Source organism: Lissotriton vulgaris, chromosome 9 (assembly GCF_964263255.1).
Source record: "Lissotriton vulgaris chromosome 9, aLisVul1.2, whole genome shotgun sequence".
NCBI lineage: Eukaryota > Metazoa > Chordata > Amphibia > Caudata > Salamandridae > Lissotriton > Lissotriton vulgaris.
In genome coordinates, this window is record NC_141697.1 from 1,163,892,183 (window position 1) to 1,163,918,396 (window position 26,214).

The following is a 26,214-nucleotide window of genomic DNA, read 5'->3' on the forward strand; positions in this document are numbered from 1 at the left end:
CCACCGAGTCCCCACTGGGAGCCGGGGACCCCCAACCAATTTAAATTTCAAACATTAAAACAGTAATTCGAAAAAAATAAGCACAAGTGTGCACACAAAACAAATGCCCAAATTACTAAGGATTTAAGGGGCATATTTACAAGTCTGTATCACCATGGAAACGTCACTTTTTGCGATGCTCTCGTGTCGAAAGGGGCTTTGCCTTATTTACAAGGCAGAGGTAAGCCACTCAACATGGCTTAACGCTGCCTTGTAAATACGTCACCCTTTCGCGCAATGCTTAGCGTGAAAGGCGTGGGTAGTGGGTTTTGCGGTGAACGTTCCATCGCAAAGCTCAGTGATTTTGATGCTGCCTCCTATTTACAAGGGCAGCGTAAATAGGAGGCAGCGCCAAAATTAAGACCAGGGAAAACCAGGGCTTAACTTAGCAAAACAAGGAGAAATGCTTTATTTCTCCTAGTTTTTTGCTTTTTCCATGTGTGTTGCCTTGTGCAGCACACATGGAAAATGCAAAACACCTTGGATTGTTTATGTTAAGGAAGGTGACCCTTCGTGCACCTAAACAATCTATTTAAAAAATGGCATTTTGTAACTTTCATGTGCGCTGCATTAAACAGCACACATACAAGTGACAAAAAACAGCATTTCAAGATTGTTTATGTGCAGGAAGGAGGACCGTCCTTAAACATAAACTATCTTCCCCTGCATGCAGACACCCTTGCACTGTGGTGCAAAGGTGCCTGCGTTGGCGCACATTGCTAAGTGTAGCACCAGCACAGGCTAAAATGTAAGGCTGCACCATGGTCTTGTAAATATGGTCACGCCCTGCTTTTCTGAAGTGGCGGAGCGTGTCAGTAAGCCACGGAGGCTAAACACACTCTCCATCACTTCTTTTGTAAATATCCCCCTTAGCATTTTATATTAAAAGAATTTGCATAAAAACAATATTTTTAATGTTAAGGTTGGTGCTGCGTCTCTGTGAATAACTTTTAAATGGTTGGTTTTATTTCATAGTATGAGGGTCCTACTCCAGCCAGGGCCAGACCTGAAACCCAAAGCAGCCCTTGCAAATGTTTTCAGATCAGTCTCCATATGGTGCACCCCAAGTACAGTGAGTGTGCCTGACCACTACAAAGGGGGATTTGGAAGGCTCTCCCCCCAAGAAATTTAGGAAACAATGGTGCAGTCTACAACACAGTTATCATTATATATTGAATTGTATTAGCTTTTAACGAATTGTAAATGAAGACCTTACTATGCACCAGGATACGACAATCTTTGTTGGAGTTCTTCAATGATTCCCTTCTAATCACCCCCAACAGTGACTCTCATCTCTCCATAGCCCCTCTGTCCCATGTATTTAATTTGTTTCATAGCATCTTTCATACCATTGAAGGGCGCCAGAGCACTTTACATCACACACATATAGAGACAATTAATCATAAGTGTAAATCAGTGTATAGAAAATGTTACATAAGGCAAAGGGGACTACAAGGTGTAGGATTCACATGTCATTTATACTGGTAGGCATTTTTAAAGAGTGTTTGGTCTGGAGAAGCACAAAAAACTCGGGATTCAGAACACAAGACAGTGGTTTGCATTGACTTTAACAATAAAAATGAATTTCCACCCTAACAAACCTTTTTAGCAGCATCTGGATAATGAAAGACAGGGAAAAATATACGTTACTAACTTGTACCATGCAGTTTGCAAGCAGGTCTTTGAGGACAGTTTATAGGTCACTGTGCTAGATTATGGTTGTCACTTATGTACTGCATAGTAACAAAATAATCTTTGTGACAAAAGCAGTAACGCACTCGCCGATGCACATAAAATACTCTTATTTAAAATGCATGGTGCACTTTCTTTGCAATAGGCACATTAACCCTCTGTGCCACATTAGATAACTCAAAGCTGCCACTGGACAAAACTCTCACCTCTCTTCAGCAGGTCCGTTAATCACTGGTGTCATCTTGACACTTTTATTGTTGCTGGAAAACTGCAAATCATACACTTGCAGTGCTTTTTAAACTGCTGCCTGCGGACCCCCTGTGAAAGTGTCAGGGACCCCTGGGGGTCCGCGGACCACAGTTTGGGAAACACTGCCTTAGAAGGTCCGATAGACATTAGAAGCCCTGGTGTCTTAGCACCAGAAGGTGGACCCTAACGGTGGCAAGTGTGAGTCAAGCTTGAAGGCCTGTCTACCACAATCCATACTGCAGTTCACCTCCAGTCTTGCGTACAGGCATACGAAGAAGCACACACTAGAGCGACAGTGACACTGTCACTGAGGTCAAAAGATCCTTGAGGACAGTCCACCTCACCCATTGGTACGTCCATTGGACCTTTTCAGCACTAGGAGTGCAACTTACAAGGGGTTGGTAATGTTGGATTTGCATGCACACCAAACTTACGGGGTGATTATAATGGTGGTGGGACTGCCACATCACCGCGTTGTTGACAGTCCCACCACCATTGACTGCATTACTGCCCGCAATATTACAATGGCGGGCGATTCCCTGGCAGTCAGAGACCGATCGCCACGCACCCTTCTCCCTAGGGAAGGGAGATGGCTGGGATCCTTTTTATTGCAGAAAGGAGAGAAATGTGTATCTGCTCTTCAGGAAGGATATACAATGCAGAAAGGGCCTGAATAGCCACTCTGGCATTTCCTTTGTGGGCTGCAAGCTAATGATGCCTAATTTAAGTTGGTGTCTGCCGGTGAGGCGTAACTGTATTCTTTGTTAGAGACCGGTACATTATTTAAACCATCAGACTGTAAAACCGAACAACAGAAAGGCATCAAGAGTTGTTGGCAGAAGGAGGAAGGGAAATATGGAAAACAGAGAAAAAAGAGAAAGCAAAGATGAAAGAACCTGGAAGAGTGAGATAATGTGGAGGGAGAGTATGTTGGTTGATAAAGGAGGCAGGAGATGAAATCAGACAGCCTTGGTGTTCAACAACCCAGCTCCGCCACGGATTCCCTCACTACCACCCTTTAATAGTGCTGCTCAAGTCTCCATAACCACTCTCTCAGATGCATTTAATTAGTTATATAGCGCCACTCATACCAGTGCAGGGTGTCAGCACTTTACATCATTCACACTACGCAGAGGCAGTCAATCATAGGTGTGTAAATCTGTGTATAGGAAATGTTAAATAAAACTACTGGGTGTAGGAGTCACATGTCATCCATACTTGTAGACAGTATTGTTTAAGAGTGCTTGGTCTGGATTTTGGAAAGTGGGCTAATAGTAGGGGCAAATGTATATCTGTCCCCGGCATAAGGACACTACCTCAATATATAGCTCCTTACCGGTCTTTGAAAATTATTCTCATGCTCAACCCTTGGTAGCTTGGATGTGAGCAGGTATGTAAAGCATTTAAAAACACCAACTCAGTAAATAATTAAGACACAACACGCAAGAAAAATCCAACACCAATTTATAAAAATACAAAATATTTTTCTCTTTAAAATGAAAAAATTCCAATGTAGGGAAGCAGGAATATGACTTTAAAAAAATTTAGCATGATATAGCACATAGAAACTGATATCCCCTTTTGGTACATCTGGTCACGCTGAACCTGCTCAAAGTCAAAGTTTCAGGCCGACCACGATGAAGCCCTGCAGGGCTACTCCATGCGGTAGGTCTCGGTCAAAGTTTTTACCTTCTGACTTAGAAACTTTTCTGGAGCTTTCCTTCACGGGGTCCGTTGAAACTCTCAGCCAGCCCTGATTTGGTGAGGGTTTGCCGGCTTGCCTTGCAACGAACTCCCGGTCAAGCTTATGAAAGTCCGACCTCCAGAGCTTTCCAGCGGTACGAGGTAGGGATGCAGGCTGGCACCCAGTTGATGGTGGGTGGCTTGGCTCTCATGGTTGGCCCTGGTCACCTTTTCTACGTTCGGAATTAGAAATGTTTGCAGAGTTTTTTTCTTGCAGGGTCCCTCAATGCTTTTCACTAGGCCAGATTCGGTGAGAGTTCGCCAGCTTGGGTTTCCGCCTACGCCCGATCAAACTCTGGAAGTTGGACCCCTAGAGCTTTTCAGCGGGAGGAACCTGGACAGCAGGCCAACTCATGGTTGATGGTTGTTGGCTTGGCTGGCCAGAGTGAGTGGGTCCACTTATGGAGCTTTTTACCAAAGTTGCTCCAAACTTCTCCAAACTTCTCCAAACTTCTCCAAACCTCTGGAACTTCTTCCTGAAGTTTTCCAAAGGGTCTCAGTGTCCAAAACTTACTCAAAGTGTCTGGAATTTCCAAGATGGTCCTTGAAATGGACTTCAGTTACCATAATCGACTTGGACAAAACCCTTTCATATTCACTGGTAGTTCTCCAGGCTGGGGATTCTTGGTGGTCCAGGTGTGCTCTGTTAACCTTAAGTTTGCAGAGAGTCGGGGGCGTGGCCGAGCGCGAAGCAAGATGGCCGCTTAGTCTGCGAGCTCCGCTCGCCACGGCATGAATCCTTTTATTATCCTGCCTTCCCCTGCTTGCACAAGCTCGGGCCGACCTGATGCGGCATCGGAAGAATTGGAGATTGGCTGGCTGCAACTCTGGAGTTTGGACGTGTCCGGCAACCCTCCTTTTTGATCCTTTTTGCCCAGACCGAGACTGAGTCCGCCCGCTGGCCGAGGGGCCGGAGGTTGGTGCCGGCTGCTGATGTCACTCGAGGACGCGGCCCTGCAGGCCAGGACGTCCGTAGCTCGGAATTGCGGGAGGCAGCATCGGAACTGCTCAAACGGCCGTGATTGACGAGTGCTGCCCAGGATACGGCCGCATGCACTGGAGATTCCGCATCATCGGCCAGTAAGACTGTTCCTTTGTTCTTGGGGTGCTTGTGTGGGCCGGCTGGACGGGCGGGGGTCGCCATTTTAGATCGGCTGTAACGCTGCTAGCACTCGTGGATTTGGGGGCAGACCTGTGCTTCTTTCGCGGACCCCAGTGACATGAAGATCGGCAATCCTGTATGCGGCTGGCGGGTCTGTCCCTGGTGATGTGACCTCAGGCAGCACAGCGCGACTACTGCCTACGCCTTCTATCAGGCGCCCACAGACAGAGTGACCTGCTTGCGGCCACTGCGAAATGGCGGATCGCTCGTGACAGCTTAGTGTGGAGGCTGTCCGTCTGGTGGCTCTCTTACTAGCTCCTTGACCAGGTGAAGCTGTGTGGGCTGCTGGCACCGGTTGGGGAAGACACTACACTGATTGCGAGAGAGTCTGTGCCGGCCATGCGCGATGGAACCCACGGTTCGGGACCTTCTTGTTGCCTTGGGCTCCCTCCACCTTGCCTGGGTAAGGGACGTCAGGGAACTTGGACGGAAACTGGACGCCATTCTTACCCCACCGATGGATGAGGGCTTTGACGGTCCGAGAGAGTGCTGCTGCTAGTGGCTCCCCACTGGCACCGGATGACACTGCCGTGTACCTACAGATGGTTCCGCGGGGGGCCCTGCCTAGTATTGGGGACGAGTTAAAGTCGACCGACCACGTGAGTGCGGCATTGGGGCCTGCCACTGGAAAGCAGGCGGATTGCCTCCTTGACACTGTTCCTTTGCCCATCCAACCCACGTTGCTTTTATTGTGTCGCGATTTGGGAGATTGGCACGGAACCTTGCTGTTGCGCCTACGTGTCTGGAATTGCTGTTTTCTCGGCCCTCTGATGCTGGAGTCTCCCACGGAGTTGGTTCTGCCTTGTTTGCCTGGCTACTCTGACTGTCTAAAGTTGGACTGCATTGCTAACTATCAGTGGCCACGTTTTGATGGCAGGGTGAAAATGGGCCAGGGGGGAACTCTTCTTCCTTGGTTTGCAGGACGGATGCCCGATCAACTATTGTGATGAGGACGCTTTTCTTATCTGTGATACGACGCCCCTATTGCTTGTTGGTTTGTTGGTCTATTTGTGCTCGAACCTGAGCGACTTGGTGTGAGTGGGGGGAGGGCAGGGGTTTGGTATTAGTGACTTTCCCCCGTTTCTTCCCTTTCATTGGGACACTTTTGGGGCGACGGGCACGTTAGTTGGGGGGTGGGCCATAGCCTCTTCGACGTGCAGGGTGGGGGGTTGGAGGGGTGGGGCTCTTGGGTTTATCTATTCTTTGCTCTATGGCCTTTTCTTGCCTACGTCTTTCTCTCTAAATTTCGGGGTTTCGATTTGAGGGCGACAGGCACGCTGCTAGGGGGGGGTAGGCCGTAGCCTCTGCAGGGGTGCAGGGTGGGGGGTTGGGGGTTGGGGTTCTTGTGTTGTTTTCCCTTAGTTACTATGGGCCCTTTTTCTTCCTTTTCTTTTCTCTTGTGTCTTCTTTTCTTTTTCTTTCTTTCTCTTATTTCCTTTGGATCGATACGCTGGGTTAGTGAGATGCCTCTCGTTCTCCGCTTCTTGCGGTCCTGTGGGAGGTACCAGGGTTGTTTCACGTACCGGGACGGGCGATGACTGGTGTGTTGCTTGCATGGTTTACGCTTTCCCATTGATAGTCTTTAGCACCGGTATTCTGCAAATGCTTGCTGTTCAACTGCTCTGTTGTACGCATTGCCCACTCGGTACTCCCTGCTAGACTGTGCGGCTTTTGATCCTTCATATTCTATAAATTTTTTAAATGAACCTTAATTCCTCCTGATACTCAGTGGACGCGCTGGTTATAGTGTAACTTGACATGCTTGCTATTCTTATCGGTGCGCTACTGAGTTACCGTAAATTTGCTAGTGTGCTCTATATCGTAGCCGAGGCCGGCCAGGTGGTTGTAGGCCCGTAACTGTTTGCCGGAATTGCACAACAAAGGTTTTAAAAAAAAAAAAAAGTTTGCAGAGAGTCCACTCTTTAGTCCTTTTGAAGCAAGGTAGTCCATAGGACTGTAATTCCAGTTTGTGCAACAGGCACAATCTTCAGTCCAGGACCTGGTTGGTTCAAATCAAACTCCTCAGCAGGGACCCTTCTCCCAAGTTTGAAGCAGCATCATCAGAGAGGCTTCGTCCCTTTCAGATACTTATTCCAAGTTCTTTGGGTCAAGGAGGACACTCTGGTCCAATGAGGTGCAGGGCAATGTTCCAGGCTATGACCACATCCTTTAAAGTGTGGCATTATTTTCCCAAAGAGCACAATTTTTCCAAAATTCATCATGGCTGATTTTCCAGCAGAGGGAGCAGAACTAACTAAACCAGCCTACAGGATGGCTTCATCTACCTAGGTCCACTCCCCTTACATCTGGGATTTCCTCCTTAATCCCCCCATCCGGCTGTAAATGAAAGTGATTTTTCCAGCTTGTCTCCTTCTCTTAAAGAGCATTGTTCACTACCCCTCCCCCTGGCTCTGGCATTCCTATGCCCAGCAACCTCTACTCCCAGACAGGCCTCCTAACTCTAGGGGTCATTTATCACCTCTTCAAACAGCCAGTCCAATCCACTTACCTGTGACAAATCAAGGCAGGGCACTAGAGGGCTGAATTGTGGCTTGCAGACAAAGTCTTATAATTTCTTGCCTGTACATTTTAGAATAAATTTAACAATACCACATTGTTGCATTTATCATTACCATACTTCTGAGTCCTTTAATCCTAGTTGTATGGCTTTCCTTTCTCCAGTTTAACTGACCAATTTCTCCAATACCAGGGCCTATATAAGGATCCTCCTTATACCTACAGGACCCCCCACCCCTAGAATACATAGGAAAGACTTTAGGAGTTCTGATTACATACAAATATTGCAGATCCTCACTTAACAGTGCTCCTAGCACAAAAGCCGATTTTGGGAAGCATTATACTACAATGTAGGCAGTGAAATGTGCAATTTCACCCAACCCAGGGCATATACCACTCATTTTATTTTTTTTATTTTTTTATTTTTAAATATTTTTATTGCAGAGTTATAAACCACAGGATACAATTAGTCAGCCAGTTCACTCGTGACATCCCCCCGTTCAATAATAAATCCTATTCATACACAGCCATTCAGCCCTCATCCCGGAGGCCGGGCGGCATATTACTTAATTCAATAGGAGAGCATCACGGTGTACGTCCCATAGGGACCATGGTTGAAATGTCGTTTTACGTATCTGCTTTTACCCCCCCACCCACAACATCGCTCCCGTCAGCCATCCCAGTGAAAATCAGTGGTATCGCCCATGTCAGGACCAGCCCTAGGCGCTATGGTTCTGTCACTCCTGGCCGCTCCCCCCAGCCATTCCACACTCCACACAGTACCCACCATCCTAGTAGTTTCAATGTGCCCAGACGGGCTACCATCTACTGGCTTCCGACACACCCCAAACTCCCATTAACCAGACCCCCCAAGGCCCCCCCCCCCCCCCCCCCTGGCAACTGCTAAGGTGTATGCCTCGTCCTGTCGAGTTGTATGGATCCACTACAGTGCGGGATATAATACGTTTGTGTTCGCCCCGCGGTGTCCACCGGCTTAGTTCTCACCATCCTCATCCTCTACCAAAGAATCACGCAAGGCTTGCACCTCTAACTCCCATGCACGCGCCGCATCCAATGCCTTCTCATTCCCCATCTTCACAGCCTGCTTCATCCGGAGCACACTCTCGCAGTCAGACCACCGCAGCAATTCATTCTTCCATCTACGCAGTGAGGGTCCCCCCCTGGACTTCCAATGCCACGATATTTCCCTCTGCGCCAATATCAGACCCAGGTCAATGAACTTGCTCGTCACCTTGGTGTGCTTGGTGTGCGGGAACCAGAGCAGCAGGCACGCCGCCATATCGAAGTCCACCTCCCTGTCAGTCACTTCGTTCAGGAGTCCCCCTACCTCCGTCCAGTAGGTCCCCAAGTGTGAGCACCCCCAAAACAAATGATCCATGTCCGCTCCCAGAGACGAACACCGTGGGCATCGGGCATCCGGCACCTGGAAGTACCGCTGCAATTTCTCAGGAGTTAAATAAGCCCTATGAAGCACATAGAAATGTACTTGCTGAAAGCGAGCATTTCTCGTGCCCTTCCACGTGCGCCGCAGGATGTGACCCCATGCCGTATCCGGTATGGGCCGGCCCACGCTCTCCTCCCATTTAGCCTTGAGCCCTTGGAGCGGTTCCAGTCCCTCATTCAGCATCCTATTATGGAGGCACGTCACAGCTTTGAACGTACCTGCCGCCATCACCACATATTGGCACACCATAGTTGTTGTTGGTTCCATGAGGCCTCCCTTCCAGTGCTTCTGTATGGCTGCCACCACCGCCGCGTGTAGAAGGAACCCCCCATCGGGCAGCCCGAACTGGTCCCGGAGCACTTCGAACGGTGCCAAAGCCCCGTCTATGTATAAGTCGTCTACTACCTGCAGTCCCGCCTCTTCCCAATCCAGCAACGGGGACCAATCTCCTCCGTGCGGCAAGGCCGTCAGCATGCCGATCGGGATCTCCGGTGCATAAGGCCGCGACGCCTTCGCTCTCCGAAGGCTCCTCTGCCAGCACAGCCGGAGCGTCCGCTCCTCCATGGTGAGGGCTCGCAACTCGAGCCTCTGTTGCATGATAATATAGGACAGCACGTGGCGTTGTATCCCCCTATCCCGGTCCTCCTCTGGACCCCGAAACACCCTAGCTACGTTCTGTGTAAGGACCTGCAACTGCGCTGCTAGATAATACAGCTCGAAGTCGGGCACAGCCATGCCCCCTTCTATCTTGGGGCGAAGTAGCGTGCTCAGGGCCACTCTACGGCGGCCATGCCCCCATAGGAAGCCAATAATCATTGACCTCAGGTCTCTAAAGACCCCCTGGGGAATCCAGACAGGCAGCGTTCGGAAATAATAGAGGAAGCGGGGGAGCGCCACCATTTTCAAAAGTGCAATCCTACCCAGAACCGTCAGCGGGAGGGTCGACCAGAAAGACAAGCTGCCCCTCAGTGCCCGGACACAGCGACCAATATTGCCCTCCAATAAGTCCGCAGTTGCGTGGTAGATGCGAACTCCCAGATAGGTGAAACAAGATGGCTCCCATACCACGCCCAATTCGCCGCCAGGTTCTGGCGATCCCGCTTGCAGCGGAAACACACAAGTCTTCGCCCAATTGACCTTAAGGCCCGACAGCCGGCCGAACTCCGACAACAGGTCCATCGCTCCTACCAATGCCCGTGAGGTGTCAGCGAGGTACAGGAGCAAGTCATCCGCATATAGCGATATATAGTGCCACTGCCCGCCGCTGGCTATCCCCGCGTACCTGTCCCCCGACCTCGCATGGACCGCCAAAGGTTCCATCGCCAGAGCAAACAATAGGGGGGACAGAGAACATCCCTGTCGCGTGCCCCTACCCACCGGGTACGCCGCAGATACCAGGCCTCCCAAACGCACTCTCGCCGTCGCCGAGGCATATAAGACCCTCGTCCACCTGCGGAACCCCTCGCCCATGCCAAACCTCTCTAAGACTCCATCCAGGAACGGCCATTCCAAGCTATCAAAAGCCTTCTCGATATCTACGGACAGGACCGCCGGGGCTCCCTCCCCGTCCAAGATGGCGTCCATTATTCCCACTAGGCGGCGAATGTTCAGCGCCGTGCTCCTCGTGGGTATAAACCCGGCCTGGTCCCTGTGTACCAGGCCCGTCATATGTGGGGCCAACCTGGTGGCTAGGATTCGGCTCAGAATCTTATAATCCACTGTCAGCATGGATAGCGGGCGATAGGACCTCACATCCGCGGCATCCCGGCCAGGCTTTAGGAGCGGTACAATCAAGGCCTCCCGCATGGACCCAGGCAATGCCCCAGCCTCAAACTTCCGTATACACCACCAGCAGCCTGGGAGCCAAGCTGTCCACATACTGTTGATAAAATTCAATCGGCAGTCCGTCCACCCCGGGCGTTTTATTACGGGCCATATGTTTGATGGCCACCCGTATTTCTGTGAGCGTGATCGGGTTACCCAGCTCCCTCGCGTCCTCCTCGTCCAGGACCGGAAGCTGCCTCTCCCCCAGGTATTCTGCAATGTCCTGAACCCCCACACCCAGCTGACTCTGGTACAATTCCTCATAATACCCCCTAAAACGTTCCAATACCGCTGCCTGGGAGTACACCATCTCTCCCTGCGCAGTACTAATGCTGAGGATCGGGCAACCCCTAAGTTCCGGGTTAGCTAGTCTGGCCAAGAGGGTGCCCACCTTGTCCCTTTCCGCATGTGCCCTGATGATATACTGCCTGTACTCATAGCACCTTAAACGTTCCGTCTCGGTGGCAACCACCTCCTTCGCTTCCAATAACTGGGTCTGTAAATCTGGCCTAGCCGGCCTGCGGCGCTCCAAGTCCCTCAAAGTTTCTTCCGCTTTCATGAGTTCGTTCAACACAGTCGTGCGAGCATTCGAAAACCTACCCAAACACACCCCTCTCACCACCACTTTCATTGCATCCCATTCAGTGGACCTACTCGTGGCTGTGCCCTCATTCACTCCGAAATAGCTATCAATGCCTTGCCTAACCGCGTCGCTGAACACAGAATCCTCAAGCGTCTCCGGCCGAAGCCGCCATGTTGGTATCACTGAGCGCTCTCGCTGCCACTGAATGTGCACCAATAGGGGGTTATGATCTGAGATAGTCCTAGCCAGGTACTCCGCATGGGAAATCAATGGGGCTAGGGATCCACCGCAGAGCACCAAATCAATCCTGACATGCAGATCATGGAGAGCAGAGTAAAAGGAATAATCCCTGGCTTCCCTGTGCCGCTCCCTCCAGACATCCAGCAACCCCCATCTATCCTGCCAGTCCTTCCTGTGCGCGGCCAACCTGCGCACCGGGGAGTCCACCAGGGGGGGATGGGACCTATCCAGAGCCACATCCGTGATCGAATTGAAGTCCCCCCCTAACACTATCGGGCCCGCCAAGAAAGAGGCCAAGGACCCCGAGAGGCTATCAAAGTATCGAGCTTGATCAGTGTTCGGCGCATACACGCAGCAGAAAACCACATCCCGTCCATACAACCTCCCCTCCACCGCCACAAACCGTCCATCCGGATCCACGACTTGATTCAGCACTTGAAAGGGTATCCCCGCCCTCACCCAGATCAACACCCCCCTGGCATACGCTGAGTAAGTGGTGCCGAACACCTGGCCCCGCCATCTTTTCTGCAAGGCAGCGCACTCTTTTTTGGTGAGATGAGTCTCCTGGAGCATAGCAATCTTAACCCCCCTGCGTACTAGATATGCATGGACTTTATGACGTTTCACCATAGTTAGCAGCCCCCGGACATTCCACGTGAGGCATTTCAAATTAGGTAATATCCCCATCCCAGCTTCGTACAGTCCGATTCAAATAACGAAGGTTCATAGCCCCCCCAATGCAGTTGCCCCCCCCGAACATACCCCAAACAGAAAAACTCCCCTAACCCCACTCCCCAGGACAGAGCACACGAACCCAATGGCCGCCCCCATCCAAACCTTGAACCAACTTCTCGCACTCTTACCCTGTGGTCTCCACCACAGTCGGCCTTAAGGGCCCAAGGGGGGTGAGTCACCGCCGACCCCAGCTAGCGGAGCCCGCGCCCCGCGCCTTCATCCCCTCCTAAGCACACAGCCCTCCCACCCGGCATCCCGCCCTCCATCAACAGGATACCACCCTACCATGAAGTCTCGATCTAGTCCCAGTCCAAACTCAGCCGCAAAAGATACCATCCGATGTCTGTGGGGTCACTATCGGCCCCTTCGAGCTTTCCGCCTCTGAGAGTTCCTCTCCCGTCCTGCTGCCTTCCCCTCCCGAGTCCGTTTCTGCCCGTTCACTGTTCTGTTGCGACCCTGTAATGGCCGCCGTCGCGAGTGCATCCCTCTTCTCCGCCGCCATTTGAGCCTCCCGTTTCTCCCGCTGGCGCCTGTTGCGGGATCTGATGCGTTGCGATTGCCTCACCCGGGGCTGCTTGGGTTGGTCTCGCCTGCTTTTATGCGATCTGTCCGTCCCCGCTCTATACGACTCCAGCCATTGCCAAACTTCATCCGGAGTCTGAAAAAAGTGCGTAGAGCCATCCATTATGATCCGCAGCTTAGCCGGGTAGAGTAAGGAGTACTGGATGCCTTCCTCCCTGAGCTCCTTCTTCACCGCTAGGAACGATGCCCTGTTCTTCTGGACCGCTTGAGTGTAGTCCGGGAAAATCGTAACCTTACTGTTCTCCACCTCATAGGGGCCCGACATCCTGGCCCGCTGGATGAGGAGATCCCGGTCCTTGTAGTGGAGGAGCCGCACCACCATCGGTCGGGGGGGCGGCCAAGCCCCGGCGGGCGAGCAGGTACCCGGTGGGCTCGCTCCAGAGTGAAAAAAGGAGTAAGCCCCTCCGGCGCCACCACAGTGCGGAACCAGTTCTCCATATAGGCCACCGCATCCTCCCCCTCAATCCGTTCTGGCAGGCCTACGACCCGCACGTTGTTCCGCCTATTGCGGCCTTCCGCATCCTCCGCCCTCCGCTCCAGCGAGTCCAGCCGGGCCAATATGTCCGTGATCCTGTGCTCCGCGGTCACCACCGAGGGCTTCAGGTCCAGCAACAGTTGGTCATGGTCCTTGACCCTGTCCGCCAGCTTCGCGTGATCCGCGCGTAGCAGCCCCAGGCCCGTGGCCACTTGGGCAATGTCTCGGTGCAAGGCTTCCTTAGTCGAGGTGATCGCATCAAGTATAGCATCCAAACGCCGGTTCAGCCGCTGTTCTTGGTCAAGCTCCGGGGAGGGACTCTCGCCCAGCCGGGGTGATGTCGCCGAGTCCCCCTCAGCGCGTCTCTCGGTCATCGGCCCTCCGATCGCCGCCATTCCAGGGTGCTGCGTCACAGGTCCAGGAGCCCGTTTTGCGTCGGCGCCCGTAGGTCAGTGCCAGTCTCCGGGCACCGGGCAGTGCAATGTCCCCACCGGCGCTCTCAGGAGCAATGACCAGCTAGACGAACTCTTTTCAGCCGCTCCCCTCAGAAGCCTGAGGGGGGAAGGATGAGTCTTAGGGTGGTGGCCAACGGGGGTCCCCAAGCTCCGAGCGAATCAAGGCAGTGTCCCCTGGTCTCAGGACACGGCACCACCGATCCTAGTGCCTCAATCAGCCGATTGCAGGATCTCTTGCCAGCCGGCGACAACTTGGCTCAGGGCTGAAGTTCGGGGCCGTCCGACCTCTTCGCCGCCATTTTCTTCGCACCCTCGGCAACACCTCGGCTGCCTCTTCAACTCGGTCTCCTCGGGGCCAGCAGTCCCCCAGCGACTCGCCGATTGTGCCCAGCTGTCCCCTTACACTTCAGAGGGCAGGAGCGTCGTCTCCGGGTCGCCTAGGGTTCCGAAAACAGGAGAATTAGCGGGATTCCGCGCGGAGCTGCGAGCTCGGGCCGCCATCCCGATCGGCATCCAAGCCACGCCCCATAACACTCATTTTATAAGGGTCCTCCTTGTAGATATCTGACCTCTAAGCCCTGGGACACGTAGGGGAAACCCTGGGGATATCTAATATGCCCCAACATTGTAGTTTATCAATTTGTAAGTGCCCCAAACCCAAAAGTCAAGATTGGGCACAATTTGCATTTTAAAAGCAGTCCTCCAACATAGGACAGCTTTTAAACTGACCTCAGGCTACAGCAGTGCACACATGCTAGTGCAGGAAGGGCTGCTGGCCTCTAAACCACTATGCCCTAATATATACTATTATGTACTAGGGCCGTATAGGAGAGGTCATGTCAATCATGGAGGCACCCTAACCCATAGTGCACCCTATTGTATATAGGTGTTTTTACTGTATTTGTATGCGTCTTTTAACATAGCACTGGGCCTGGTTAGTCAGAGGCCAGGGTCAGAGTGAGGTACCACCAGTACAAGTTAGCAAAAAGTTGGGGAGTGCCCAGGGCACAGATGGCTTTGCAAAACTAGAGAAGCACAAACCCAGAGTTTAAAACAGAATATCATGGTTGGGGGTTCTCTTTAATAATCAGAATTGATTTCCATCCGAATGAACCCATTTTCCAACATTAGGATAATGAAAGACTGGGTAAAAATCATAATGTTCTAATCTATACCTTGCAGTTTTCATGCAGCTCACTGTTCAATATTAGGATTTGAACTTTTAAACTGCAAATAGCAAAATAAATCTCTCAGACAAAAGCAGTAACCCACTGACCTATTTACATTATATGCATTTTGTTATCTGCCTGGTACACGTTCTTTGCAGCAGGCATATTAACACATTGTGGCTACCTTACCATGAGTCAAAACTTCCAGTTGTCTGACCTCTGATCTCTCTCAAAGATCATTTATCACCGAAGTTATCTTCACATTTTTATTGTTGCCTGAAAATTGCTGGAGACCAGGAATGCAGCAGCAGGTACTTTTCAAACTGTAATGCACTTGCAAACACGACGCTCTCACCCGAAGTCAGCGACCTTTGTTTGCTTGGTGCATGAAGATGCAAGATTCATATACAGTTTTTTTTTAACATTTGGTCTGATTACTATGTGAATGTAAATAACAAAGCATAATGCAAACTGTGACTACATGCCTGCTTTTCTCAATATTTCACTTCAAAACTATGCGACTGTATTTGTTTAACGGGCGATGATTTGTAGAGGGTTACTGGAAAGTCCACAAGGTTGTCCCTGTCCCCCCACCCCCCGAATTTTAGTGTCTCCTAGCCCCTGGAATCGCGTGCATACACTCTAGTGATTGGGCGGGGTACATACACCTGCCCACAGGCACTCGAACCCGAGAATGAGTGGTGGAAGGCGGATAAGGAGGATAGTATAGTATTGATCCCTAGGTACAGTGGCCTCGAGCCTGTGATGAGCCTATATCTGTAAGCTGGGTGATGTAGGGTTACCTCTTCTATGTGTAATAAACTGCTTTCTCTAATAAAGACTCATACATGGTTGAGCTTTCAAATCGTGCTGCTATGTGATGTTGTATTGAGTTGGAAGCCCTCCCACCCTAGCTCCCCGAGAAGCCTTTGAATGCCCACCATCGCTGCCACTGATGGTTAAGTGCTGCAGGTGGTTCTCTTTGATTGCGGAGACATAGGAGGATGGAGCCCATGACATCAGCGTCTCGCGCCCCCATCCGCCACTGCTGAAGCCCAGCAGCTCCTCTATGCCCAGACCGAGTTAGGCCTTGCAGAGGGCAACGGTCAAATTCCAGTTTATTACCAAAGTGCAGTAAATCTGATCAGAGACAAACACCACTTAATTGCCTAACAGACTGCATTAATTATTTTGCAGCGGAAACCAAACTCGCAGAAGTAAGGAGGGCTCTTCAGTGTGATTAGGGAGCACATGATAGACATGGCATACACCGTGTATGCAGAAGCACAGAGTATATTGAGCTATTTATTTCCATTGGTGAGGTAGGGTTGGGGCGTCCTGAACCTACACATATTGTGGTTATGGGGATCTGTGCAGAGAACTATAAATTGACGTCTTTGTTCATTTATGCGAACATGGTCGTGGCATGGGTTTGTCTTAAATGTCTTAATACAAGTTTATTTAGTAAAAGCTAATGAAATGAACTGAAAAATAAAAATTTGATAAAGCATCCCTTTTCAATTTTAGAGCTTTTTAATTTGCCATGCTTTTAGCATGTTTTAGGTGCCAAATCTCAGTTCGGCTCCTCCTTTTGGCCGTTAGTCTAGCCAGACCCATGACTTTGGTTAGCTTTGATTATACTGGCTTGCACTCCTCCGTGCACTCAAAATCTGAGGGGCTATTCTAAAACCTTTGCTCAAACAGGTTTTCACCAGTTCCAAGATCACAACCTCTGAGTGAGAGCGATGCTGTGAAGTCTTTGCACATATCTGAATTTCTAAAACATTCCTGCTACGAAAGGAAGATGCCACTCCGTCTGGCTTTGCTAGCTCCTCTTATAAGCGCCGCGAACGAGAATAGATGGAATTTACTAAGATGCAGAAAAATACAATTTGACTTTGCAATCAATGTATGGGGCTTGTATGCAGTGCTAGGGTAAAGTAATTCTCGAGACTTATATAGTGAAAAAACACCTTTGATTTAAAAGTTTGTTACTGACCCAATCACCATGTGGCCGAATTGTGTACATCCTATGGCTAGATAATAAATAGAAGCTGCATCACGCATGCTAGAACCAAGTACCTATTTCAGTTTATGCCATTTAAAACAATAACTAAAAACGGTAAAAGCCTATTTAACTGCTTTAATTCGTACACTTCAATATAATTTCTTTCCACAGCATGCAGCTGATCTCGAAAAGAAGCAGAACGAAACGGAAAACCGCAAGCTGTTGGGCACGGTCATCCAGTATGGCAACGTCATACAGGTGCGTCTTCTGCAGGTTCAGATTTTGTTCATGTGATCACTGGGTCTTTGGTTGTGCCATGTTCTAGATGCATTAGAGACTGTCCTGGAAATACTATGGGTTCGATTGATTACTTTGGCCCATGCTACTCTGGTTTACAAGTTGTCATCACTACAGCAGCTTTGTCTTCAAGACTGTAGTAGGCGATGCAGCCAAACTTTGGCTTACATTTAAAACAAATCCACACACTGAAGTCTGCCTCGATACACCTTCAAAATGAGCGCCCTCTGCTTTGTCATGTTTGGCCTGCTAAGCAAAAAAAAAAAATACTTTCAAAAGTAAGGGAAAAATTTAGGCCAGAAGATAGGACTCTGAAAATACAAGTTGAAATTAGCATTATGTAATAAAAAAACCTTCCTGAAGTATTTCTTGAACTTCGATTGTGCCATTCCATATGGTCTATGCCAGCACTAGCTAAAGCCTGTGCTTTTGTGATCTCCGGTGTTCCTATGTTTGTGCTTTTCTAGTAGTTATTGGAGACCAGGTTGTGGTAGGTTGAAAGAAGTTTGCTGGACTGCTGCTAGGAGCACCTGTGTACTCGTAGGAGAGAGTAAAGGTCGCTAATTTGAATTGATTGAACACTTTTTTAAATGCTTTTTACTCTTCCATCCATGAATGTCTATATTTTATGAATACCTTTAACTGTATCTTCCTCACCTTGTGAATACCCCCAGATGCCAGACTGCATTTTTTTAAACAAATTTTTATTGACAGATTGCACACATAGCGCAGCACTCCAGAGGTAACTGCCAATCAAATACACAGCGTCAAAGAATTGGCAAACTATGCATTGTTTAGAGTCCAAAAGTTGCATCAAACTGAACGATTTCACCCCCCCCCCCCCTCAACCCCCCACCCTGTCCCCCAACTCCCCCCAACCGGATCCCATCCATTCCGGTCGCACAACATCGTCTCACATTTCCTACGAACCAATCTTTGTTCTAATAATGTATACACACCTTCCATTTTGGCCCCTTTATACCACCTCCAGAGCAACCTCCCGTTTCACCGAAGGCTCCAGCCACAGGCCCCGATAGTCTGCCCATTGCTTCCATATCTTATAATGTTTTTGTGGGCATCCTCAGACCACAAAGATTGGCTGTTCCAGCCCCATACAAAAGTCAAGCCCCATCTTCCACACCAGAACCGAGGGAGCTCGGGGATCTTTCCATGCTTTGGATACATCTCTTTTGGCCAAGGTTAGGCCCAGTAACAGTAGATGCCTCTTAAACATGTTACCCCCATCCCCTCAAACACATGCAGCAGACTTAATTGCGGTGTGCGAGGAAGTTTCCACCCTAGGACCTCAGACATACAATTCAACACCCCATTCCATCCAGAACCTAGCCAGTGAGCTACAGCTCCACACCGTGTGAATCAATGTCCCCACCTCCCTGCAACGCCGGAGACCGTCTGGGGATGCAATGAGGCCGGCCCGCCACAACCTCTCCCTTGTAAAGTAGACCCTGTGCAGATATCTGAATTGGATGGGTCGCAAGCGTCTTGCTATGGCCGCACCTCTAGGGGCCGCCAGCGTCTCCTGCCAGTCCTCCTCCAGTGCCCCCATATCCCTCTCCCATGACTCCCGGAGCTTCAGCAGTGTAGTGGAGCAATGTGTGACTAATGTTTGATATATGCGAGATCTTTTTGTCCCCTAGGTCCTCCATAAAGACCTTGGCCTCTAATGGACTAAATTCTGGGAGGGAATCAAGACCTTCCAGGCTTGGTGTAATGGCATGGCGGAATTGCAGATATTTAAAGAATTGGGACCGGGGCATATCATACTCTTTGCATAGATTTTGGAAGGATTTAAGTTGTTCCTGACATTAAGTTTCCTAGGGACGAGATTCCAATATCATCCAGCCCCTAAAGCCTTGGAGAGACGCCAAAGCAGGTAGATATCCATTATGCCACAACGGGGTCTCCTCTGTCTACGTACCCAACCATCCCATGCGACGTGCCTGCCTCCAGATCCGAAACACTACCTGGGTGGCTGGCAGCAACCTCTTCCGCAGCTGTGCCACGTACAAAACCGTATGTAGAGTGTTAGAGCCCATAAGATGGCGTTCCAGGGCGTATGCCGGGTCCCCCTATCCCCATACCACCATTCATTCAGGACCAGGAGATGGGAGGCTTGGTAGTATGAAAGTATATTGGAAAGTTGTGAGAAGTTGGCCCGATATGCAGCGTTCGCTATTCTAGCGACCGCTATGTATCGTTCCAAACGACCCTTATGGTGATTGGTTGTAAGTCAACCTTAGACCAGCTATCCTAGTAGCGTGGATACGAGCAGTCTTCGGGCTAAACTCTAGAGGGCGTGTTAAGCCAGCTGTTATACCATCACATACCCCTTGAACCCCAAGTGAAAGGACACCACACAAGTGTTATGAAAATAAACAGAATATTTATTAAGAATCACAACAGCCCTGGACTCTTTATGAGGACAGGGTACTAAGCACAAACCAAAACTCTTAGGAAAATACTTCAAGTGCACAATTAAAACAAGTGTCCGAGGACACGGAAAGTTTAGTGGTCTCGGGCGGACCCGATAAGGCAAGTCGAAAGCGAGGGACTCGGGACCCTAGAGTAAGGAGGCTATGCAGGCACCGAAATGCCGAAGTTACCTAGCCACGAGGGCTGCGGCTGCACAAGTCTTACAGGCGTCGGGGTCTTCGCTGACGAGCCAGGAGCCGGAAGAAAAGGAGTTGCTGGCCGGCGACCAGTGGTGAATAGTTCATAGAGATCCAAGCCTGGATCAGAGATCGTTGATACCTGAAAGCAGAGGGGACCAAGTTCGTACTACTAGCCAGTAGTCAGAGGGTACCAGGAAGGCACCGGTTGGCCGCCACCTCGACTAGGTGAGTGGGCGACGCTAGGCTCTGCAGTCTCACGGACCAGGAGGCGTTGTCGGCGACCAGGATGGAGGTGCGAGCTGTCCCACGAAGGTTGATGCTGTCGGCGTCACTGGGCCCAGGATTGGGGCAACAAGCCTTGGCAGATTTCAGGGCCACGTGGTGGGCCTAAAATGGCGTCTTGAGTGGACCGGGAGGGTCCGGGGTGCTTCTCTCAAAGATGGAAGCAAAGGCCAGTCTGGAGCAACCAGACCAGCAGCGTTGGTTGTCGGATGTCGTCAAAGAAGGGCACAAGCCAGCGGCTAGTGACCAGACAACGTGCTGAGCAGCGAGCAGAAGGGCCCCACGCAGATCGTGGAGATGCTGGGAGACTGCACTTCGGTGCTGGAGCAGCTCCGGGTCGGGGCTTCTCGGACCCCAGAGCACTCACCAGAGAATTACTTCGATGGCCGTGCTGATTAAGAAAGCGTGCAGGTTTTGATGATGGCCGGTCCCTCGAGGTCTCGTCGCACCCACAGATCACAGCTGAGCTGATGACGGGGGTAGAGGTCAGAGGTGCCAGGGAAGCCGGTTCTCGTCGAGCTGGGCCGTCGGATTCCTGAGGAAGGACTTGCAGCAAACCGCAGAGTTCTTAGATGGTGCCTGCGGATGCAGGGTGACTACTCCTTAGTCACAAGGGAGAAATCTTGAGAAGAGTCTCGAATGTCCTTTCGTAGAAAGTAGTTCTTGGTTCAAAGATCTAAATTGGAAGGGTCCCCGCTCCGGCCTTTATCCTAAAGAAAGGGGTGGGTACTTGACTAGGTCCTGCCCTAAGGGTGGGACCAGGAAGGGGGGGTAGTTACACCCCTCTCCCCTGCCGGACTTTCCCCAGGCCAGGGGCTGGCGCCCCTGGAACTGGTTCTGACCGGCAGATGCGTAGTGAGCACCGGGGTGCCACTCCGCAGTCACCTTCTCGCAAAGCCCTACCTACCCAGAATACACAAACCCTGTCTGGGACGGTGCGAACACCGCCCTTGACAGGAAACCCTTTGTCCAAGCTCTCCTCGCTGGAAGGACTCCCAGCAGCAGGAGGTCAGACTCGTGTCTGTGGTGGCAGCATCCATTTTGTGGAGCTGAGGCTTTAGTTAACTTTAACCGGCGTTCACAGTTGCGTACATGTCGTGTCCCTCGAAGGGCGGAATGCTAACCTCGTCGCCAGAATTGGTGAGGGGGCAGTATCCCGATTCGTATGACACCTTACTCGACATGTCTTAACGCGATACCGAAGTTACCGATATGGTACGCATTATCATGGAACAGCCATCGGGTCTTGGTTCCGCAAGCTGCAACCGGGCTCGGCTCGGGCCAGAACCCAATTCACACGATTCCAAGCACTCTGCCTTCAGGATTGTCAAGGCCTGCCATAGGAGTGACTGATAGGAACTCGGGTGTCCATTGTACGGTTAGATATAGGGATACTATACCTACAGCAACGAGCGTGTACGCTACGTTGCCCCAGCTGTCGTGCAGCCAGTTGTGTCAGATTTAGATGGCCATCCATGGGTGGCATAATACATGCTTCAGCCCCTGGTAGGCCCTGGGTTCACCGATGGCCTGAGTTACAGGGTCTGACAAGGTGGCCCAGTTCCAATTGGAAATGTACCTAAGGTACATGGAATCCATTTTAGAGAGAGAGCAGTAGGCCTGGGGTCCTGATTGGCAGGGCCCCAGGTCGACTAAGTCGGAAAACCAGCAAAACACCAGGCAAAAAAAGTCGGGGGTAACCATAGTCAGGTATCTACCTTCCTACAGAGGTCGCCAAACCACCACAGTATGTTGACAAAAAAACAGGTGCGCATTAACTTGCCGGAACCAATGAGGTGAGATCGGGAATGGGTGGTTCTGTAATTGATAGAGCAATCGGGGAAGGGCCACAATTTTAAAGATGGCTGACATGCCATAAATAGTAAGGGGCATTCGTGACCACGTCTTCGTCTCTGCCCGGACCCGATCCCAAACTGGTACCAGGTTGTGCTCCCAGGATATCGCAGGAACCTCCAAGATAAACATCCCAAGTATTTAATACCCCCAACCGCTACCTGTAGCTTGGATGCCCAGTCCCCCACTCCGGAATGCTCCCCCAACACCCACAGGGTCGACTTACGAGGATTCAGATGTAACCCGGAGGTTTCCCCAAATATCTGCATAATCTCAAGTAGACGCAGCACGACCTAAGATTTGTGAGAAAAAACAGGATATCAGCATAAAGGGCAATTCTATCTGATGGACCCCGCTCCCATTCGAAGACTCGTAGCTGCGCATCTATGCGCACCCAAGCCGCCAACGGCTCCATGGCCAGGGCGAACGGGTACGGCGAGAGGGGGCAGCCCTGCCTAGTGCCACGCCCAATGGCGAACTTAGCGGAAATGGCCCCTGCCACCCTAACCGAGGCTGTCGGGTCTGTTTACAAGGTTCTCAAATATGACCGGAAACTAGGCCCCAAATTAAGCAGAGGCAGAAGTGCAAACATGTAGACCCAGCTCAGTGAATCGAAGGCCCTGTCCATATCCGCCAGGAGAAGTGCTGCTTGCTCCCCGGAATCTCGAACTGCCGCCACCGCCACATGGGCCCTGCGAATATTGTGTCTAATTGCCCTATTGGACATGAACCCGGCCTGGTCCGGATGGACGAGCCCCGCAATGTGGGGCAAGAGACGGTTAGCCAGCGCCTTAGTTAAAATCTTAGCCTCTACTTTTAGGAGAGATATGGGTTGGTATGACGTATGCTGCTCCGGGGGCCTGCCCGGCTTGTGGAACACCACCACCTAAGCGTGTCTCCAATCAGCTGGGAGGCTGCCTTGTTCCCTGGCTTCTTCTAGTGCCGCTCTATAGTGCGCACCTAGCTGTAGGTGGTATTTCTTGTAGAACTCGCTTGGAAACCCATTGGGACCCGGAGCCTTCCCGGTATTAAGCTCCCCCAAGGCCCCTCCCAACTCTTCCTCCATCAATGGGAGGTAGAGGCGCTCAAGCACCTCATCCGTCACCGCTCGTGGTGGCAAATCCGCAATAAATTTGTCTACCATGTCTGCCGGGAGGCACTCATTCGGGGCATTCTGAGTAGCGTAATACGTCGCAAAGCTTTCAGCCAGCTCCCGCGGGTCTGTGATCAGGTCCCTCGCAGCATCCAGAAGCCCTGGTAGGGTCTGTGCCTGGAACGTACCTTGCAAGCCAGACTGCATTTTGAATTTTTTTTCCTCTTCATTGGTTCAGCATGCCAGCTGCTTGTGCTGTATTGTTTAATCTGGTCTGTCCCTCCATGGAAGTGATGGCAGAGCCCTATAAAAGTGTCATCCTGAAGTCCTGATATCTGTTCCTTTTTCTGTACCTTCAGTCACTGAGGTGGAGCTCGCACCCAAAACATTTCTTGTCCTTTGACAAATTTGTTTCTTTCAAATTTTGCTTCAGTGTGCAAGGGAACATGCCCTACCAAAACAACACGCTTTAAATGTTGTAGGGGTTATCATTAGAAAATGTGTGGTACAGGCCTGCCATGAAGTTTGTATGGTGCCTACGGTCCTCATATAACTCAATCCTGCGGTTACTGTGCCTGAATGAACCCTTAAGCGATCTGGGATCACAAAGCCAAGTGTTCCGTTAGTGAACACTGTCAAAAGGTGCGTAAAGACTGCTCCCGGTCGACTTTGTGGCCATGAAAGTTGAAGGGATGTCAAGGTGCCCTCCAGTCTCCTAACGAGGAAACTATTCCTCAACGCAGTCCAATGTATACTGAATTCTGGGGTCCATTGGTAATGCTGCAGCCAGTATGCGCTTTCAAGGAAACCATGCTACACATTTTCAGCACCCTTGTGGCTTCCTCTCATCCTTTCAGGCCTCCTTATTGGCGATAAGAGGATGCTTCCTGTTAGTGGATTCGTCCTACACTCCATCTACACCTCTTTGCTCCGCTTTGGGGGTCTGTCCAGACGCCAAACCAGTCTTCGAAACCTGTGCCACAGTCCCTGCCATTCCCTACATTGCTTACAAAAACTTACCAGAAGAACCCATTATTTTATCTGGCTTTGACGAGAACCCGAGACATCCTCAACCAAAGTTGTGCCCTCTGCAACTTTTGGCGCAGCTGGTTCAACCACGTTGACTGGCTGAACACTGCCTTTACCCAGAACACATATTTTGCTTTGGACTATGAGCAGAGTCAGCATGGTGACATTAGAGATGACCGAGGTGTTCCACTACCATGATGAGACCATCTTTATATGGCCCTCCAGGAGACCAGTGGTCTATACACCTTGCTAGCTACTGGATTGAATCCGTGCTTAATTTGAACAGGTGGTTTTTAGTGCTCAGCACCGGCACTTAATCAACACTGGTGCTTTTCATGAGCACCAGTAAAGGACACATTCATTTACAGGTAGATTAAGTGTTGAGCTGACTCAGACTCAACTGGTTCGCCATTTCAGAAGTGGGCAGTTCCAGCCATCAAGCCACATTCTCTCCCCACTTTCTTGGTGAGCAGTTTGTATTATTTCAGGTAGTGCTAACCAGAGAAATGGGCTGGTGCAAGCTGCCTCCTAAAGAGAACCCGGGCACTTATCGTTTTTTTTACAAATTAACCACTGGATTGAATTCTCCCTCTGGCCCTACAAAAGAGGAATCTGCCTCTTTTGCAGTTTCTTATGGGCTGTTGGAGTCTTCGACCTACCCGTCCCATACACTGCAGTTAAAACCAATGTCTTGACTGACGTTCTGCAGCCTGAGGAGGATTAAACCGAATCACTACCCTTCAGTGAAGCACTGACAGACTCACTACTTGGGCTAAAACTTGCTGTTGCTTGCAAGTAAATGGGCAAGTAGCCAGAAGACAGACCTAACCCCGGTGACCTGTTCTCATGTAACACACTACACCTGAAAGTTTAGAGGTCCAGGCATCCACGTGTAGACTAAACCACTACTCCTCAAAATAGGGAGTAAAACTTTGGGATTGTATATTTTTCTCTGCCATCTCTTCCTTTGTTCTATAAATGCCAGCTTCCTCATAGGAAAATATCTGCATGCGTTATTGGCTATAGTGTGCAAAATCTTGCTCACCGCCTCTGATGAAACCACCCCAGTCTTGAGGCGATTGTTCAAGATGGTCTGGATGCATTGGAATAAGTCATCCACTTGGGGCTGGACACTACTAACTGCTTGGGCACTCGGTACCACTGTGGTGTTTCATTGCATTGTGTGGATGAGCTCTACAGGCTTCCCAGGAGTTCCAGCATCACTAATGCACATTGCATTTAAAGACACAAGTCTCTTCAGATCAAAAGCAGACTGCACTAGAGCGGTTCAAGGAAAGCAGGACAACAGCACAATCCCGCGGCCGTTATGTCCAGCAGTATACCCAACCGCTTTCCCCCATTCGAGGCTTTGGGCTGGGTTTGGCTCAAAGAACGCACCAAGGCCTACATCTACAGCAACAGTTCCCCCAGTACTTTGTGGGTCGGGTTCCCACTAGAGCATCCAGCCTCTTAGGGGACTGTAAACTTCTCAGTCAAAAGCCTCAACCTGCACCTCCTGATTCTGCCACTAAACTGCTTTAGCTTGCCCCTGGCAATGCATTGCTATTCCTTGGGATCTGAGATGAGGTATTACATCCACAGGTGGCATAGCATTACATCTGACAGTAGGGTACTTCAGATAGTGCTGTAATGTTATGCCTTATCATTCCGCTCTGATCCTTTGTATATTACACCTACATCAGAGCTTCTGTCAGAGGACCATTTGGCTATTTAGCAGTGGGGAGTACAGGCTCTTTTTGATATAGGAGCCAATGATCGGGGCCTTTGAAATAGGGAGTGAGACCCTAGTTCTCTCTCTCCGTAGAGCCAGAAGATTGGACGGTTTCACTGGACCTGCAGGATTCCTATTTTAACATTGATGCCAAGCAGTCCCTCAGGCCTTCCCTGCAGCTCAAGGTTGGCCAGAAGCATTTACAGTTGTCCATGCTTATCTTTGGCCTTAGCATTACCCCATGTGTTCATTTAAGTGATGGCGGTGGTTGTGCACATCTTTGGAGGCTGAGGATTCCAGTTTTCCCCTACCACGATTGGTTGCTAAAGATGGGCTTGCGAGTCAGTGAGACCATC

The 26,214-nt window shown here is 50.5% G+C and overlaps 1 protein-coding gene across 1 annotated transcript in view; it reads left to right on the forward strand.

The window, feature by feature from the left end:
* ITPR1 (inositol 1,4,5-trisphosphate receptor type 1) overlaps positions 1-26,214 on the forward strand; it is a 1,666,678-nt gene that overhangs the window by 409,703 nt on the left and 1,230,761 nt on the right. Inside the window, exon 5 of the mRNA XM_086939209.1 lies at positions 17,110-17,196. Coding sequence (XP_086795335.1) covers positions 17,110-17,196 — 87 coding nt within the window. The remainder of the gene's footprint in view (positions 1-17,109; positions 17,197-26,214) is intronic.